The 16,868-nt window shown below is 37.3% G+C and overlaps 1 protein-coding gene across 1 annotated transcript in view; it reads left to right on the forward strand.

The window, feature by feature from the left end:
• Positions 1-16,868, forward strand: part of LOC107290707 (cytochrome P450 20A1) — a 38,633-nt gene that overhangs the window by 6,345 nt on the left and 15,420 nt on the right. The window contains exons 3-5 of the mRNA XM_015819611.1: positions 9,128-9,179; positions 10,498-10,674; positions 13,333-13,500. Coding sequence (XP_015675097.1) covers positions 9,128-9,179; positions 10,498-10,674; positions 13,333-13,500 — 397 coding nt within the window. The remainder of the gene's footprint in view (positions 1-9,127; positions 9,180-10,497; positions 10,675-13,332; positions 13,501-16,868) is intronic.

Raw genomic sequence — 16,868 nt, forward strand, 5'->3', positions numbered from 1 at the left:
TTTTTTATGGATTTCATGAAGTCCACCGAGTGATATTTAGACAGATGAATTCAGCCAGAAGAAGGGTTGTAAGGTGGAAAATTATTTGTGCAGACTGAAAACAGGAAGCTGAGAAATATGAAAAGATCTGTTCAAATAAATAGAAATCAATTCAGAAAGTGGGTAACCTACTTCCAGCAAACTTGAATTGGCAAAGCAATGTTCCCATGAACTCTAGATGATGGAAGCAACTAAATATATCTAAAATAATTCAATTTCAAAATGTCAGGAGTACTTCAGCATCTGAACCAAGTGTGATAGTGCTAAATTTGTAAATACATGGTTCTTTTGAAGACATTTTTTTGTTGAACTACAACAAAGTTGTTCACATTTGTAAATATACAGTGAAATACTGGTTTCTGCACTGCTTTTCAGTTAATAACTTAAAAAAATCCTCTAATTATTATGGGACATCAATTCAATTCAGTGAATGTAAGTGCCATAAAATGCTACTGACACCTGATGGCAAGGATAATTTTAGAGACTTGTCCAGATGAATAAAACCTGAATGATGTTGCTGTTCTTCTGAATATATCATTTGAACAGGTTTGAAAATGTAATAGGCACAAAAAGGGTTTATGGCATACAGCCTAATCCTAAATTTTATCACATTATTATGATAAAATCCTACAGTCACATTATTAATTATAGGTAGTCCCTGACTTATGACCCCAATTGAGTCCAAATTTTTTATGAGCTTTTTTTGCCAATAGTTAGCCAGTTACTGCAGTTGTTAAGTGAATCATGTGGTTCTTAAGCAAATCTGGCTTCCCCCCATTGAGTTTGCTTATAAGCCAGCTGGGAAGGTTACAAATGGTGATCACATGACCCTGGGACAGTGCAGCTGTCATAAATACAGCCTGAATTTTGATCACAGGACCGTGTGACAATACACCACAATTGAGCCCAAAATGTATGTTGCTAAGTAAGAAATTTGTTAAGTGAGTTTTGCCCCATTTTTACAACTTTTCTTACCACATTTGTTAAATGAATGTGGTTGTTAAATTAGTAACACAGTTAAGTGTGATGTCAGCTGGGGTGGGTGAGTGGAGGATGAACCGGTTCCTGGTACCTCAGGAGCTGAATTGATTGATGGCTCTGAGCAGCTGGCTGTGAGGGATTTGGCTGAGGCTCCAGGTGGGGAAAGCATGCAGCCAGTCAGGGAGGGGGAGGAGGAACTGCTTTCTACACATGATCCAAGAACACGTAGGGCAAAAAAAAAGGCAGGAGCAGAGAAGGCCAGCCAGACTACTTGTGAGGAAAAAGCCTCGTCCTTGATGGGCTGCACTGGAAGCTGGCTATTTAGCACAGTGGACAGATGGAGGCAATGCTGGGAACAACATTTTTGTTTCCTAGCTGTGTGTTTTCTAGTCATTGTGATTCCTGTCTCACTTTGGATTAACACTGTGCCTTAACTTGGATTGTGCCTTGGAAACTCTGCCTTGTGAATTCTCTGGTATTGTGGATTTAAGTTTGCCTGGTGGATTTATTTTGATTCAGAAACTTTTAAGTGCCTTATCGACTCTTTGGCCATTGCTCTGTGGACTAGCATTGGTTTGCTTGTGGCTGGACTTACCGTATTTTTCGCTCTATAAGACGCACTTTTTCCCCAAAAAAAGATGGGGGAAAATGTCTGTGCGTCTTATGGAGCGAATGCCGNTTTTTTATGGATTTCATGAAGTCCACCGAGTGATATTTAGACAGATGAATTCAGCCAGAAGAAGGGTTGTAAGGTGGAAAATTATTTGTGCAGACTGAAAACAGGAAGCTGAGAAATATGAAAAGATCTGTTCAAATAAATAGAAATCAATTCAGAAAGTGGGTAACCTACTTCCAGCAAACTTGAATTGGCAAAGCAACATTCCCATGAACTCTAGATGATGGAAGCAACTAATATATCTAAAATAATTCAATTTCAAAATGTCAGGAGTACTTCAGCATCTGAACCAAGTGTGATAGTGCTAAATTTGTAAATACATGGTTCTTTTGAAGACATTTTTTTGTTGAACTACAGCAAAGTTGTTCACATTTGTAAATATACAGTGAAATACTGGTTTCTGCACTGCTTTTCAGTTAATAACTTAAAAAAATCCTCTTACTAATTATTATGGGACATCAATTCAGTTCAGTGAATGTAAGTGCCATAAAATGCTACTGACACCTGATGGCAAGGATCATTTTAGAGAATTGTCCAGATGAATAAAACCTGAATGATGTTGCTGTTCTTCTGAATATATCATTTGAACAGGTTTGAAAATGTAATAGGCACAAAAAGGGTTTATGGCATACAGCCTAATCCTAAATTTTATCACATTATTATGATAAAATCCTACAGTCACATTATTAATTATAGGTAGTCCCTGACTTATGACCCCAATTGAGTCCAAATTTTTTATGAGCTTTTTTTGCCAATAGTTAGCCAGTTACTGCAGTTGTTAAGTGAATCATGTGGTTCTTAAGCAAATCTGGCTTCCCCCCATTGAGTTTGCTTATAAGCCAGCTGGGAAGGTTACAAATGGTGATCACATGACCCTGAGACACTGCAGCTGTCATAAATACAGCCTGAATTTTGATCACAGGACTGTGTGATAATACACCACAATTGAGCCCAAAATGTATGTTGCTAAGTAAGAAATTTGTTAAGTGAGTTTTGCCCCATTTTTACAACTTTTCTTACCACATTTGTTAAATGAATGCGGTTGTTAAATTAGTAACACAGTTAAGTGTGATGTCAGCTGGGGTGGGTGAGTGGAGGATGAACCGGTTCCTGGTACCTCAGGAGCTGAATTGGTTGATGGCTCTGAGCAGCTGGCTGTGAGGGATTTGGCTGAGGCTCCAGGTGGGGAAAGCATGCAGCCGGTCAGGGAGGAGGAGGAGGAGGAACTGCTTTCTACACATGATCCAAGAACACGTAGGGCAAAAAAAAAGGCAGGAGCAGAGAAGGTCAGCCAGACTACTTGTGAGGAGAAAGCCTCGTCCTTCTTGATGGGCTGCACTGGAAGCTGGCTATTTAGCACAGTGGACAGATGGAGGCAATGCTGGGAACAACATTTTTGTTTCCTAGCTGTGTGTTTTCTAGTCATTGTGATTCCTGTCTCACTTTGGATTAACACTGTGCCTTAACTTGGATCGTGCCTTGGAAACTCTGCCTTGTGAATTCTCTTGTATTGTGGATTTAAGTTTGCCTGGTGGATTTATTTTGATTCAGAAACTTTTAAGTGCCTTATCGACTCTTTGGCCATTGCTCTGTGGACTAGCATTGGCTTGCTTGTGGCTGGACTTAATTGGGACAGTTCTGAGTTTTGGTGAAGAGAATTGCTGGGAAATATTAATAAACTCACTAAACTTTGCTGAGGAATATTAATAATATTAATAAACTCACTACAGTTACATGTGTGTGTGTGTGAGCAGGATAGCACATTAAGTGAATCTGGCTTTCCCATTGACTTTGCTTGTCAGAAGGTCACAAAAGGTAATCACATGACCCCAGGACACTACAACTGTCATAAATATGAACCAGTTGTCAAGCATCCGAATGTAAATCACAAGGCCATGGGGATGCTGCAATGGTCATAAGTGTGAAAAATGGTCATAAGTCACTTTGTTCGGTGCCATTGTAACTTTGAATGATCACTAAATGAACTGTTGTAAGTTGAGGACTACCTGTACTGCAATGGATGTAAGTATGAAAACCAGTCTTGTCACTTTTTTCAGTACTGTTGTAACTTTGAACAGTCACTAAATGAATGGTTGTAAGTCAAGGACCACCTATATTTCAATCAATATGCTTGATTTTTCCCCCTTCTGCTGCCTGTAATAGGCTAAATATAACTATGTATGTAGAAGGAATTTCTTCATACAGTTCTTTTATAATGGGGTTTAAATGCAATCTCATGAAAGCACACTTTGTTTATTAAGGTACCAGAGGCAGCAGAGGCGAACTAAAATGGGGTAGGGATGCAACCCCTGTAGTGTTATGCAAATTACAGTATACATGTAATTAGATACAGCTGCAGTGTATGTGACTGGCTATAATAGCACATTGCTAGGTTAGGGAGGCAAACGTTTGAGGTAATAAAAATGTTGCCTTTGAGAACACAAAGGCAGCATTTCATAGATATTTTATTTTCTTTTTTAATTTTCTTTTTTAATTTTTTCTTTTTGTCTTTACACATAACAAAAATACAAAGTACATTTTTTCTTTTTTCTTAACAATACTATGTCCTATATCTCTTACATTTATTTACATTACTTCTCATACTTTTTTATTCCTCAATTCTAACCAGTTATAATACATGTCCCATATCTCATAAAATTCTGTAACTTCTTTGTCTTTTATTTCTAAAGTAAGTTTATTCATCTCAGCACATTCTAATATCTTGTGTATTATCATTGCACTTGTTGATATGTTTTCCCTTTTTCAGCATTGCGCATAGGCAATGCGTGCAGCAGTTATTATATGTATAATGATGTATTGAAATTGTTTTTCCATCTTTGGATTGATTATGCCTAATAGAAATATTTCGGGTTTAAGTTCAATTTGTTATTTTGTTATTTCCTGTATCCATCTCCTTATTTGCTCCAAATAGATCTTTGCTTTGGGGCATTGCCACCACATATGGTAAAATGTTCCTTCTTTATTTTTACATTTCCAACAATCCAGATTCATATTTTTGTATATCTTGGCCAATCTTGCCAGTGCTAAATGCCATCTGTAGAACATTTTGTTTTGGTTTTCTTTGTATGCTGTTGACAATGTTAGTTTGTAATTTCTGTTCCATATTCTTTCCCATTCATCCAATTTTATATTCCTACCTATATTTCGTGCCCACGCTATCATTGGACCCTTTACTATTTCTTCTTTCAATTCAATTTCTAATAAGTATTTATAGGTTTTTGTTAGAAATTTTCCTCCCTTGTTTGTCAATATTTTGTCCAATTGCTGTAATGTCTTACTTATACCATACTCTTCCATGTCTTTACTGTATTTTGATTGTATCTGTATATATGGCCACCAATCAATAATTATCCCCTATTCTTTTAATTCTTCCCTTGATCTAAGCTTCCCTTGATTGTCTAATAGTTCCTTATACCTTATCATCTTTGTTTTGTCCAGTATATTTGGGTGAATCATTGCCTCCATTGGTGAGATCCAAATTGGAATTTTCGTATAGTATTTTTTTTAACTTTTTCCCATGTCCAAATTAATGCATCCCTTATCTGGTGTCGGTAGAAATATGTGTGGGATTTCTTATCTTTTCCCCATAAAAACGCATGCCATCCAGCCTGTAAGTCATGACCTTCAATTGTTAAAACCCTTTTGTTTTCTAAGTTTATCCAATTGCTGATCCAAAGCAACCCCGCTGCTTGGTAATAGGTTTCCCACTTTGGAAGCCCAAGGCCACCTCTACTTCTACTGTCCTGTAACACTTTAATATTTATTCGTGCTTTTTTACCTAACCATATAAATTTATTAATCATTTTGTTTAATTCGTCAAAAAAAAATTCCCCCAGTTTTAGTGGAGCTGTTTGAAATAGATATAACAATTTTGGTAGTATATTCATTTTGATCACCGAAATCCTTCCTAACAATGATATTTGTAATTTCCCCCAAATCTTTTTTCATTTGTAATACCATTTTTTTAAAGTATCTTCTTTTATTGAAGAACATCTTATGGTGAGCCAAATTCCTAAATATTTAATCTTTTTTATAATTTGCAACCCCAAGTTTTCTTCTAGTCTCCTTTTTTGTTTTTCAGTTAAGTTTTTTACTAATATTTTAGTCTTTTCTTTATTTATTTTTAGTCCTACCACCATTCCATATTTTTCTATTACATTCATTAGCATATTACCTCTTTCTAATGGTTCCTCTATAAAGAACACTAAATCGTCTGCAAATGCCTGTGTCTTGTATTCCTCTGTTTTAACCTTTAATCCTTTTATCTCTTTGTTGTTTCTAATTTGAGTTAATAGCACTTCTAACGTTAGAATAAAAAGTAGAGGTGACATTGGACATCCCTGTCTTACTCCTTTATTGATTTCTATCTTCTCTGTATTCTCCCCATTTATTATTACTCTGGCCTTTTGTATTTTGTATATTGACTTTATCATTTGTTCAAATTTCTCTCCAAATTTCATATCCTCTATCTATTGGAACATAAACTGCCAATTAAGGATGTCGAAATCCTTCTGAGCATCTAAAAATACCAATGCAACCTGTTTCTTGGGGTGTGCTTCATAATATTCCAGGACATTTAACACCATTTTCGTGTTATTCCTAATTTGTCTGGTAGGTTAAAAAAAACCATTTTGATCCGAATGTATTATTTGGCTTAATATTATTTTTAGTCGTTCCGCAATTATCGTATCGTAAGTAACGAGTTACTTCTATGAGTTTATCTTATGCCTTGCTTCCCAGAGCCTTTGCTCGCTTCTTAGTATCTTCTCTTAGCTCTGTCAATATTTTTTAGGGCTTTTTGGTGTTTTATGGCTGTGCTGATAGTTTAACACTGGGAAAGACTATTTGGGGACAAAGTAATGTACTTGCCTTGCCTAAGATCTTACTTCTGCATCCTATTTTCTCCACAACAGCAATCCTGGCAGGTGAGTTGGATGGAGTAAATTCCTGGTGACTCTTATGAATTAAAGCTCTCCCAGCTGTCCCTTCACTCACTTGGCAGGATATGAAGGTTTGGGAGCTAGCAGCCCCTATAGTTTTTTAGCAGAGGTGTTAATCTAAACACATAGCAGTTAAACTTCTCATGATGCTTTTCAACAGATTCTTGCCTTTAACAAAGGAGTGTGACATTTAACAAGTCTGTTCTTTCAGTTCTTAGACATTTTCTTGGGCAAGCCTGTTTCTTAAAGCTGTTGCACATATTTTTAATTAGCAGTTCTTAAAAACATTTCGTAGAGTACAGGTATTAAAGACTTAGGTGAAGCATTATGTGAGCAGTGAGTTAGGAAGCCATTTATTTTTCAGACAAGCATTGAGAATGTGTGAGTGTTTCCTTTTTACTGTCCACCCAACTAGTAGATTTGTTTGGAGAGATGCTGTGCAGATCCCCTCTGAAACTGGAACTTCTCTCCTCCCCTCTCTCATGCTTGAAAAACTTTTTGTTGCATTTCTTCTCTCACCTCTTCGATGGATTGTGAAGAACGCATCACAGAATTTGTTTCCATTTTTCTATAACTTGGGAACAACAGAACATTAAAGTTGACATATCCTTTGGCCAGAAAATGTTGGCTGGTAAGCAGTTTTGCAGAGTTCAAGAAGCAAAAGATACAGGTAGCTGTCCCGAAGGAGCTTACAGTCTGGGAAAACATGAAGAAATGAGATAGAAAGGCAAAATTGAAAAGAGATGTATTATTTGCTCTCTCTCTCTCTCTCTCTCTCTCTTTTGTGTTCTCAGTTTCCATCAGCATGGAAGCTTGCAGCAGTATGGATGCCGGAGGCTAATGGCTCTGTAGTAGAATTTTGAGTAAGAAGGAAGTTTTCAGATAATTATCTTGAAAAAGGGTACCTATCATAAGGTTTTCCTCTCTTGTACAAGTATGTGTGCATGTGGTTATCTCATCTCTCAAAACATCATGCTGTTTTGTTTCTTTCTAAAAACTACATTGATTGGAGGATAATTGAATTTGAAAGAGAAACAAATTCTCTCCCCCCCCCCCAGTCCACAAGAGCTGCAGGAGGGAAACCAGTTTTTGCCTTAGTCTCATTAAAATGCAAATCAATTTATAACTTTTTTGAAATGAGTTTTTCTGGAATGTTTTTTGTTATTCCATCTCTCACTGTTAACATAAACCTACCATTAAAATTATAGACTGATCATTTCTTTGTCAGTGGGCAAACGTACAAAATCAGCAGGTGATCAAATACTTTTTTCCCCTCGCTGCATGTTTTTTAAAGTACTTTTGTTGATAGCTGGTTTGCTACTGTGCTCTTGTGGCTTTTCATTGGCCTCTCTCTACTGACGCAGATGAAAGTCCTCAATTGTATTTCTGCTACTTGTAAATTGCACTTCAAGCAAAGAAAAGAATTGGACAAAGATGAAAGTCTCTTAAGCAGTAGAAATAATAGAAGCACAAGTTGTTTGAGTAGTTTAGAACTGATTGCAGCCTCTACAGATTGCAGCATGTGATCTGCAGGATATTTTTCCTGGATTTTGTGTGATTTTTTGTGGGTTCATATTGCTCATGACATATTTGCCTTCTATTACCAACGCTTGCCAAGCTCCCTTGTTTAATGCACACTTTAATTTTGCATCATGCTGCTTTTGTTATGCTTGGCTTGGGAGTGGGTGGAAGTCAACAGCACCTAGAGGATAGAGGCTTCCCCCCCCCTTTTTTTTCTTTGAGTCACACATTTAAAGGGTACTTGAGCATTTACACAACAGCCAAGAAGGGAGAATAAAATAGCTCTATAGTGCAGTTCTACATATTTATATTAAGATGTAAATCATATGGAATCCAGCACAGGTGTCTACCGCTGCTGTTACTTATTGAATAAATTGGGTATCTAGCTCATGTTATGGAAGCAGGGACAAAGTATTTTTCTAATGGAATGCATCTATTTTATTAATTTGCTGGACTTACGGTATACCCTGCCTTTCCTAATGGAGCTCAGCTTACATGAAAATCTCTTCTCATTTTATCGCCATATTAACCCTGTGTGAGAGAGCAATTGGCCCAAAATCATCCAGTAAGCTCCAATGGTTGAGGGTGGACTTGAACCCAAGTCTTCCTTGAGTTCATCTTCTAGTTTAGTACTTTGACTACTATGCCTTACTTACACTTGTGCTTCAGTAGACTGTTTTTGTCAATCCTGCTCATCAGGAGCTCTGTCATATGGCCTTGTGTCCCTCTCTTCCAAAGATATTCAGAGGGGGAAAAATGGCAAGATTATGATTGCAAGGTATTCTGTTGAATAGAGATTATGTTGAGTAATAATGGTGGATGGTAGACCAGAATATTTGATAAGGCAGAGCTGGGTCACATAGTGACCCCTTTTGGATTCCTCAAGTTCTGGCTGCAGGAATACTTTGTTGTAATTTAGTGTAACATAATTTGTTCTCTGTTAAAATAGGAATGTCTTTAGATTCATTTGGATTAGCATCACACACCCTGTAATTAATGCAGTAGGAAACTCAAGCATTTCTGCCAAATATATACAGTGTGATTGCACATGCATTTTGAAATAGCTTGTATGCAACCATTGTTGAAGCAGTGTTCCAAGCTGTGAGTCTCCTCCAGTGTCTATGAGACACCCAGGGTTAGCCTCGTGGCTGAAGTATTGTCAGTCCTTCTGGGTAAACCAGATGGGAAACACAACTAGGTGAGCTGAATCTACGTTATTGCAAGGCTACACAAACTTCTTGCTGCCACTTTTAGCTGTCTGATCAATTAAGGCAATCCTTCCAAAGTTTCTTCTTCTGACCGTTAAGCGACTGCCTGCAAGGTCTTCCCTCTCTTGTCTGATTGTTTCCTAGGCAGCATCTCTTTCATTCATTCCTTCATTCCCCCATGGGCATCTACACATTCCATTACAGATATTTCCACCTAGGTTTGTAATGTAATCTTTTCTTTTAGTAAGAGACGATATAGGCTTGAGACTTAAGGCCTGCATGTGTGGCCTTCTGATACATCCACTGCTGCTTTGCGACCTCTGTGATCCTCAGAAGAGAGGTTTGCCTGTGGTTAAACTTGTCTACCCACTGCTTCTCATGAGAGACATATTGTCACCGGCATTATAAACTAGTAGCATTTTTGCAAATTGCCTTGGACAACAGATGGTTGAGAATCTCTGAGCATCTGATAGTACTGGGCAAAGGATATATTGTCAGCAGGCAAAGTGAGCTGCATAATCACTATAACCTGGAGCTGGTCCAGTTGGCATGAAGCACTGGTTGGGCTCCTGCTTTGTTCAATATGGATGAAAAACATACTTTAAGGAGGACTCCCTTAGTGATCTGGTAAAAGTTACATTATGTCATTGAAGCGAGGGATAGGGTTATTAAAATAAAAATGAACATCTGCGGGTCTTACCAAGTTCTTGCTGATTCTTACAGGAGAAGCTGGTTCTACATTGCTTGAGGCTTTCTTGAGTGCCTGATGAGATCACTTTCTTACTCTGAAGACACAAATTGTATTTCTTCCTTTCTTCTGCAGAAGGATTAGAAGAAGCTGTAAGCATGTGTGACTATTGACAAAAATGGTTATTGGAGATTTGGGCAAGAAATGGGAATACAGTTCTGCATCTTCTTGTGTTATTGCTCTTGAAGAAAAATCAGTAATTTAGGTACCAATACTTAGCACCAATCCGATGCAACTAACTGCAAGCCTCTGAACTAATTTGACAGATTTACAGCAGTCTTTCCTAACCTCCTCCTTTCCAGCAGAAGCAGTGGGTGAGAACAATGGGAACCAAAGTGAGGGAACTTCTTTAGAGCATTGTAGAGATTGATTGCATTTTTACTCTCTCTTTCAGCGGACCCCTTTGAAACGATGTTAAAGTCCTTGTTGCAGTATCAGTCTGGCCTGGGTGGAGACATGGCTGAGAGCTGCTTGAGGAAAAAACTGTATGAAAATGGTGTCACCAAGCTGCTGCCGAGCAATTTTCCTGTCATCCAGAAGGTGAATAGCTTCCTCTGAGGGCAGAATTTTGCTCAGGAGTATGAGGGTCTTCTTTCTAGGAAGATAAATGATTCAGAATAATCTCTTTAAAAGGCTGCAATGCATGGAGAAGAATCAGATGTTTGAAGGTTTTTGAAAGTTGCTTCTCTTGTGTAAGCAGTCAACTTTCTCAGAAGTGACTCTCCAGTATTAAAAAAATCTTGTCTGGTGCATTTCCATTTTATATTTTTCCTGTGTATTCAAGACAAGTTAAATTAAAACTTGAATGAACAGGCCTGCTACTGTTTTACACCCCCCCACTCCCACTCTGTCACATAGTGGATTTTAGCAGAGCTTATATTTTCCAAACTAAAAACAATTGGCTTTTTATCTTTTTTTTATGTCATATTGATTATGCAATAATTTCTTTGTTGTCAGTCATCCAGAGATGCTGAGAGTCAGTCGGCATATACATTTAGTATTATGGTCAAACAGACAATCAAGCAGATGTTTAGACTGGATTTAGCATTTTTATTCACTTATCAAATCCTTCCCAAGGACCTGGGAAAGGCAGATGTTTGATGGCGTTAAAGATGTCATTAGGATGTAAACTGTTCCAAGTAAAGGTGCCTTTTGCAGATGTGGTAATATTCTCAGTGTCAATGGTATTCAAGTGATGCTTGAGGTGTTTTGGGATTGCACCCAAGGCACTATTCCTATTAATATTAAACATGTTTTAAACATGATCAGGATTGCACAGGCAAAAAGAGAGTGCTGTTGAAAAATTGCCTCATTTTCCTTGCACAAACTGATAGTAAGACGTTGTGCCAAATACTTTGAAAACCTTCACAGTCTGTCACTTAAAATTGAATTCTTGAAAATAAATAGTATATCTGGACCTGTTCCAGTCGGGCTTCATATCGGAGCATGGTACAGAGCAATACAGGTTATTCTTGTCATGACCCTTGGCAGAGCAGAAATGGAGATGTATATTGATTGCTTAGTGGCTTCTGATACTATTGACCACAGTATCTTTCTGGACTGGCTATGGGGGTTAGGAGTGGAAGGCACTGTGTTGCAATGATTCACCTTCTTCCTAAGTGGTTGGTTTCAGTCAGTGTTGCTAGGGAGAGAGAAGTTGCACCCACAGCCTCTCATTGGTGGGGTACCATAGGGCTTGATGCTCTCCCCTGCCCTGTTTAATATCTACATGAAACACTTGGGTGAGGTCATCCATCAGTTTGGGGCTCAGTGTCATCACTATACTGAGGTTACTCAGCTTTATATCTCAGGGTTGAGCTGTGCAGGTGAAACTGTTGATAAACTGACCCAGTGTCTAAAGACTGTTTTGTGTAGAGGGCATGGAAAAGACTTCAACTCAATCTTGACAAAACTGAGTGGGTATGGCTGTTTAGCCCCTTGGGATCTGGGACATTTTCATCATTGGCTTTATGGGGAAAAATACTTCCTCATTCTAGACTAGTGCACAATTTGGGGGGGGGTCCTTCTGGACTTGTAGCTATTGCTCAAAGAGCAGATGGCAGCTGTGACCAGGAAGCCCTTTGCACACTTCATCTCCCAGTTGCTTCTTTCCTTGACTTAAGGCTGTTTAGACAGTTACTCATACACTGGTCATATTACAATTGAATTATTGCAATGCACTCTACACAGGGCTACTCTTGAAGATTATCTGGAAATTACATCTGGTACAAAATGCAGCAATGTGAACAGTAATTGCTGAATCCCAATATGCCTATGTCACCACTGCTACTTGAGCTGCATTATTATTGTTTATGGCACCAGTTCTAGATGTCTGAGGGATCATCCATCTCTTTTTCTGCCTGGTTGGTACATTCTGATAAAGTGGATATGCTCCATGTCTCTTAAATGTTGTTTTATGGGACTGAGTAATCATGTCTTCTCTGTCATAGATTCCATGTTCTGGAACAGCATCCCCACAGAGATATGTACAATGCCTCCTCTCCTGGGCTTCCTAAAAGACTTGGCTTTGTTCCCAGGCCTGTGGTTGATGTAGTTGTGGGGCCCCTGATTTGAATTGTTTCTGTTTGATCGTTTTAATCCAGTTTGCCTGCAGGGTTGTATGTTTTTACCTGCTTTTATTGTTTTGTATTGTATTTGTAAACCATCAAGAGTCTATGAAAGTGGGTGGTAATAATATATTTAAATAAATAAATAACAATAACAATCTATTACTTGTCCAGCCCTAGTCCCAATCAAGTCAGTTTTATTCATGACATGTGGGTCACCAAGTTCATTTTTTATAAGTTGTGGTATCACAGAGATTCAGAAGCTCTGCAACTGGCATTTCCACTTATTTTTCTTGGAGGAAGCATCTCCATGCCTCTCATTTTTTTGATCATACAGATCAAATGTCCATCTATGTCCAGTAAAATTACTAGAGGTCTGTAATTGCACAGGTGCTCTCAGTGTGCCTTAAGAATCATTGCACCTTTCCCAAAGCACTACTAGATGGGAGACATTATAACAGTAGCTCAATGCTAATCGGGTATTATGAGTTATGATGGATTTCATCAAAATGGTTTAAAAGACCTGCTTTTCTATTCAACAGGCCATGTAACAATATTTAATTTTTGCTTTTCAGTTTCATGGGAATATGTAGGGATAAAAAGATTAACACATGTATTTCTTTTGTTTAAGTTGTCAGAAGAATTGCTAACAAAATGGCTAACCTTCCCTGAGTCTCAGCATGTGCCCCTCAGTCAACATATGTTAGGTTTTGCAATGAAGGCTGTTGCACAGACTGCTATGGGCAGCAGGTTTGAAGATGATCAGGAAGTCATCCGATTTCGTAGGAACCATGATGTGGTAAGTCTCCAGAAAGAAGAGACAGGAATATTCTCTTCAGTTCCATTTTCTACCACAGGTAGACAAATCACATAGCTATATGTAGAAAGGCATTGGCTCAAAGACATAGCTTTGCTAATTTCTTTCAGTTATTGAATAAGTAGGTAACACTACTTGGCTGACTTTGGCTGATCTTGAAAAATCTAAGCTAAATTGGACCTTGGATGGAAACCACAAGGAAATTCCAAGGCTGCAGACCAGGCTGAGAAATTTAAAAAAATGAAAACTCACTTCTATCTTGTTGCCAAGAAAGCGACATGGAATGTACATGTGGTCACCAGATGCTAAGTTCACCTTAAGGGAAATTTAGATTTCAGTTCTTAAAATAGGCTTAAATAGCCTGACTTGTGGGCCATTGCATGCCTTGCTTGAAGTGGAATGTCTGCATTAACAACTTTTAAATAAAGATTCTTACTCCACTGAGCCGAGAGATATTTTCTTAAAATCTGATTGCGTAGAACAAACCAAGTGCAGATTTAAGTGCAAGTAAAAACAAAAATGCCTTCATCGAAAACTAAAATGGTAGACAATGTGCAATTTCACTGTTTTCTTTCTGAATCAGCCTGCTCTATACCAATATTATTTTCAGTTTCATCTCAGACTTTAAGTGAAATATCTACAATAGTTATAATTAATATATTTAATTGTCCTATAGTATTTATCCATATACTTTCTATAAATTGGAATAAGTACTATACTACTTCATGTGTGAGGAAGTCCCTCTGTTTTTGTAATTAACAGAATAGACAGCCTATGAACCCATCCTTATACAGATAGTCCTTGACTCATGATCACAATTGAGCCCAACATTTCTTTTTTTTTTTGTATAAAGAAATTTTATTGGTTTTTTTCATTTTTACATAAAAGTGCTTAAGAAACAACATGGTGATTGGGCTATCATTATCCAAGAACAAAATCATACATATATCACACAGATTAATTCCTTAAAAGTTCCCTCTCTATTTCCCACATATTATTTTACCAATCAATCCAATCGGTCATCAATCACATTTCAATTATAAGAATCCAAGTCCTGTTTTTAAGCTTTACTATTTTAGAAATTACCATATTCCAATTAAACTTATATAGACATATTAACACTTCGGGCATCTCTCATTTCTCTTTTCCCTATCATTTATTTATTTATTTATTGAATTTATATACCGCCCTATCTCCCTTACGGGACTCAGGGCGGTGAACAGGCAATAATAAAAACCACAATAAATATACACAAATTTCTGTCTAAAATCAAATTAAATAACAGGCCTGCTCTAAAAATACCCCATACAAAACCCCCACTAAAACATAATCAAACTACATAATCATGATGGTTCTATCTAAAATAAATATATTATCCCAAAAAGCAACATCCTTACATTTTTTTAAATATAGTCTATTGCTTAAACTAATACATCATTTATTAATACTATTATTTCTCTTATCATAAATACCTCCTCTTCTCCCTCTATTACAAAATAGTTATTTTGGTTAAAATAAAGATATCAGTCCAAAGAACTACATTTCGGTCTATTTTAAATATATATTCTATCAATCAATTAAGTAAAATTTACCCCTCCAACTACTTATCATCTCTAATACCAAGTATTGTTACAAAAAAAATCCTTTTACAGAATCACCTATTTCATTTGTTATTAAAACAATCCAAGTGTCAACAACCTTTTTAACCCATTCAGTGGAATTTTAAGCCACATTTTTAAACCTAACTCTAGCTTTCTTTCTATGCCAAACCGGTTTCCAAGATAAAGCCTCAGCATCATCAAACCTCAACATTTGAGTAAAGCTATTTCTCAATACATCAAAATAATCAAAGTTCTCTTCTCTTTCTTCCAATATTGTTTGAATAGTATAGTCAATTTTATTCCTTATTAAAGTTGCTAGTTGATTGTCCACATTGTCCCAATTTTCAATAACTTGTACCTGAATGTCAGGCTCTGTTATTTTTGGGAGATCAAATAGTTCAGTTAATGGTATTCTTTGATCATCAATGTTCTCCATAGGTCGTAAGTAGGATTGTGTAGGATTAATTTGCTCAGTAGTTTCTACTGTAAGTTCATAATTGAATTGTAAGTGCAGTTCCTCTGTCTCGTTCAGTTGTATATCTTGCTGAGTGGGAACGTCTCTAGGGTTGCTCTGTTCTTCCTCCGTTATTCTTTGGTCTGTAGTTTGAACCGATGGTTAAAAGTCAATTTTGGTTCTCTAGTATCATCTTTGATTTTTCTCCAAGATTTGATATAAGCTTTCATATAGTTTGTAGTTTCCAAAATCTTTTCCAATATAAGTTCATAGTCGAGCTGTGGATCAGCTTCTTCCATTTCAGTGGTGAAATAGACTTTGATCAAGAATAGTCTTTAATCTTTTAGTGGAGGCTATATTTCAAAAAGGTCAACAAATATCCACCTCCAAAGGTCAAATTCATCTTCAAATAGCAAAAAAATACAGTTGTAATGGCACTTTTTGCCACAAGATGTCCTCAGTGGACTGTAAACTCTTCCAAATAGATAAAAATTTATCTCTTTCGGGAAACATAAAAAGCAAAAGCAGGTATCTCCAGTATAATAGATAAAGTAAAAAAATATAGTGTTTCTTTTTTATTTTTTTCAGGGCCCCTAGGTATCCAAAAAAAGAGAAAAAAAATCAAGTAGTCAATAAAACTTTAACTATTTTAGTTCTTTTAAAGCTTTCTTTCCCAAGTAGACAGAAGCTGCTCTCTTAAGACAGGGAAGTGATCAAAAACTTTTTACCGGCAAATAGTCAGGACAGAGAGAGGGAGGAAAGGTCTCACCTGGATTCACCACAGTGGTTCTTTATGCTTAGATGATTTTCTGACTTTGGCTGGCGCAGCAAAGTGATCGGCCATTTTACTGGCCGATCTTCTCCGTCGGCCCTACGGAGTTAGCTCGGACTGTAGGGGGAGCTGCTGCTCCACCACAGCCGAGCAAAAGCCTCCTTGATGGTAGTTGCCCCTCCAGGGCAATTTAAGACCCACATAAGGGTCTACCGGCAGAGGGAAAACACCTGACAAAGAGAGAGATCTCTTTCTACGGCTGAACGTGCTGCGATCCGGAAGCGGAAGTCTCGAGCCCAACATTTCTGTTGTTAAACGAGACAGTTTTGATTTGATTTTGATTTTATTAAATTTATACCCCGCCCTTCTCCCGGAGGACTCAGGGCGGCTTACAGCCAGTTTAAAACAATGATACAATACAATACAAAATTTAAAAATGATTAAAAATAAATATTCAAATTTGGCTGCTTCTACTAAAAATTTGATTAAAACCAATTTAAAATACCCCTAGGCCAGTCCTGCC

Source organism: Protobothrops mucrosquamatus, unplaced genomic scaffold (genome assembly GCF_001527695.2).
Source record: "Protobothrops mucrosquamatus isolate PMUCROS unplaced genomic scaffold, P.Mucros_1.0 scaffold958, whole genome shotgun sequence".
Lineage (NCBI taxonomy): Eukaryota > Metazoa > Chordata > Lepidosauria > Squamata > Viperidae > Protobothrops > Protobothrops mucrosquamatus.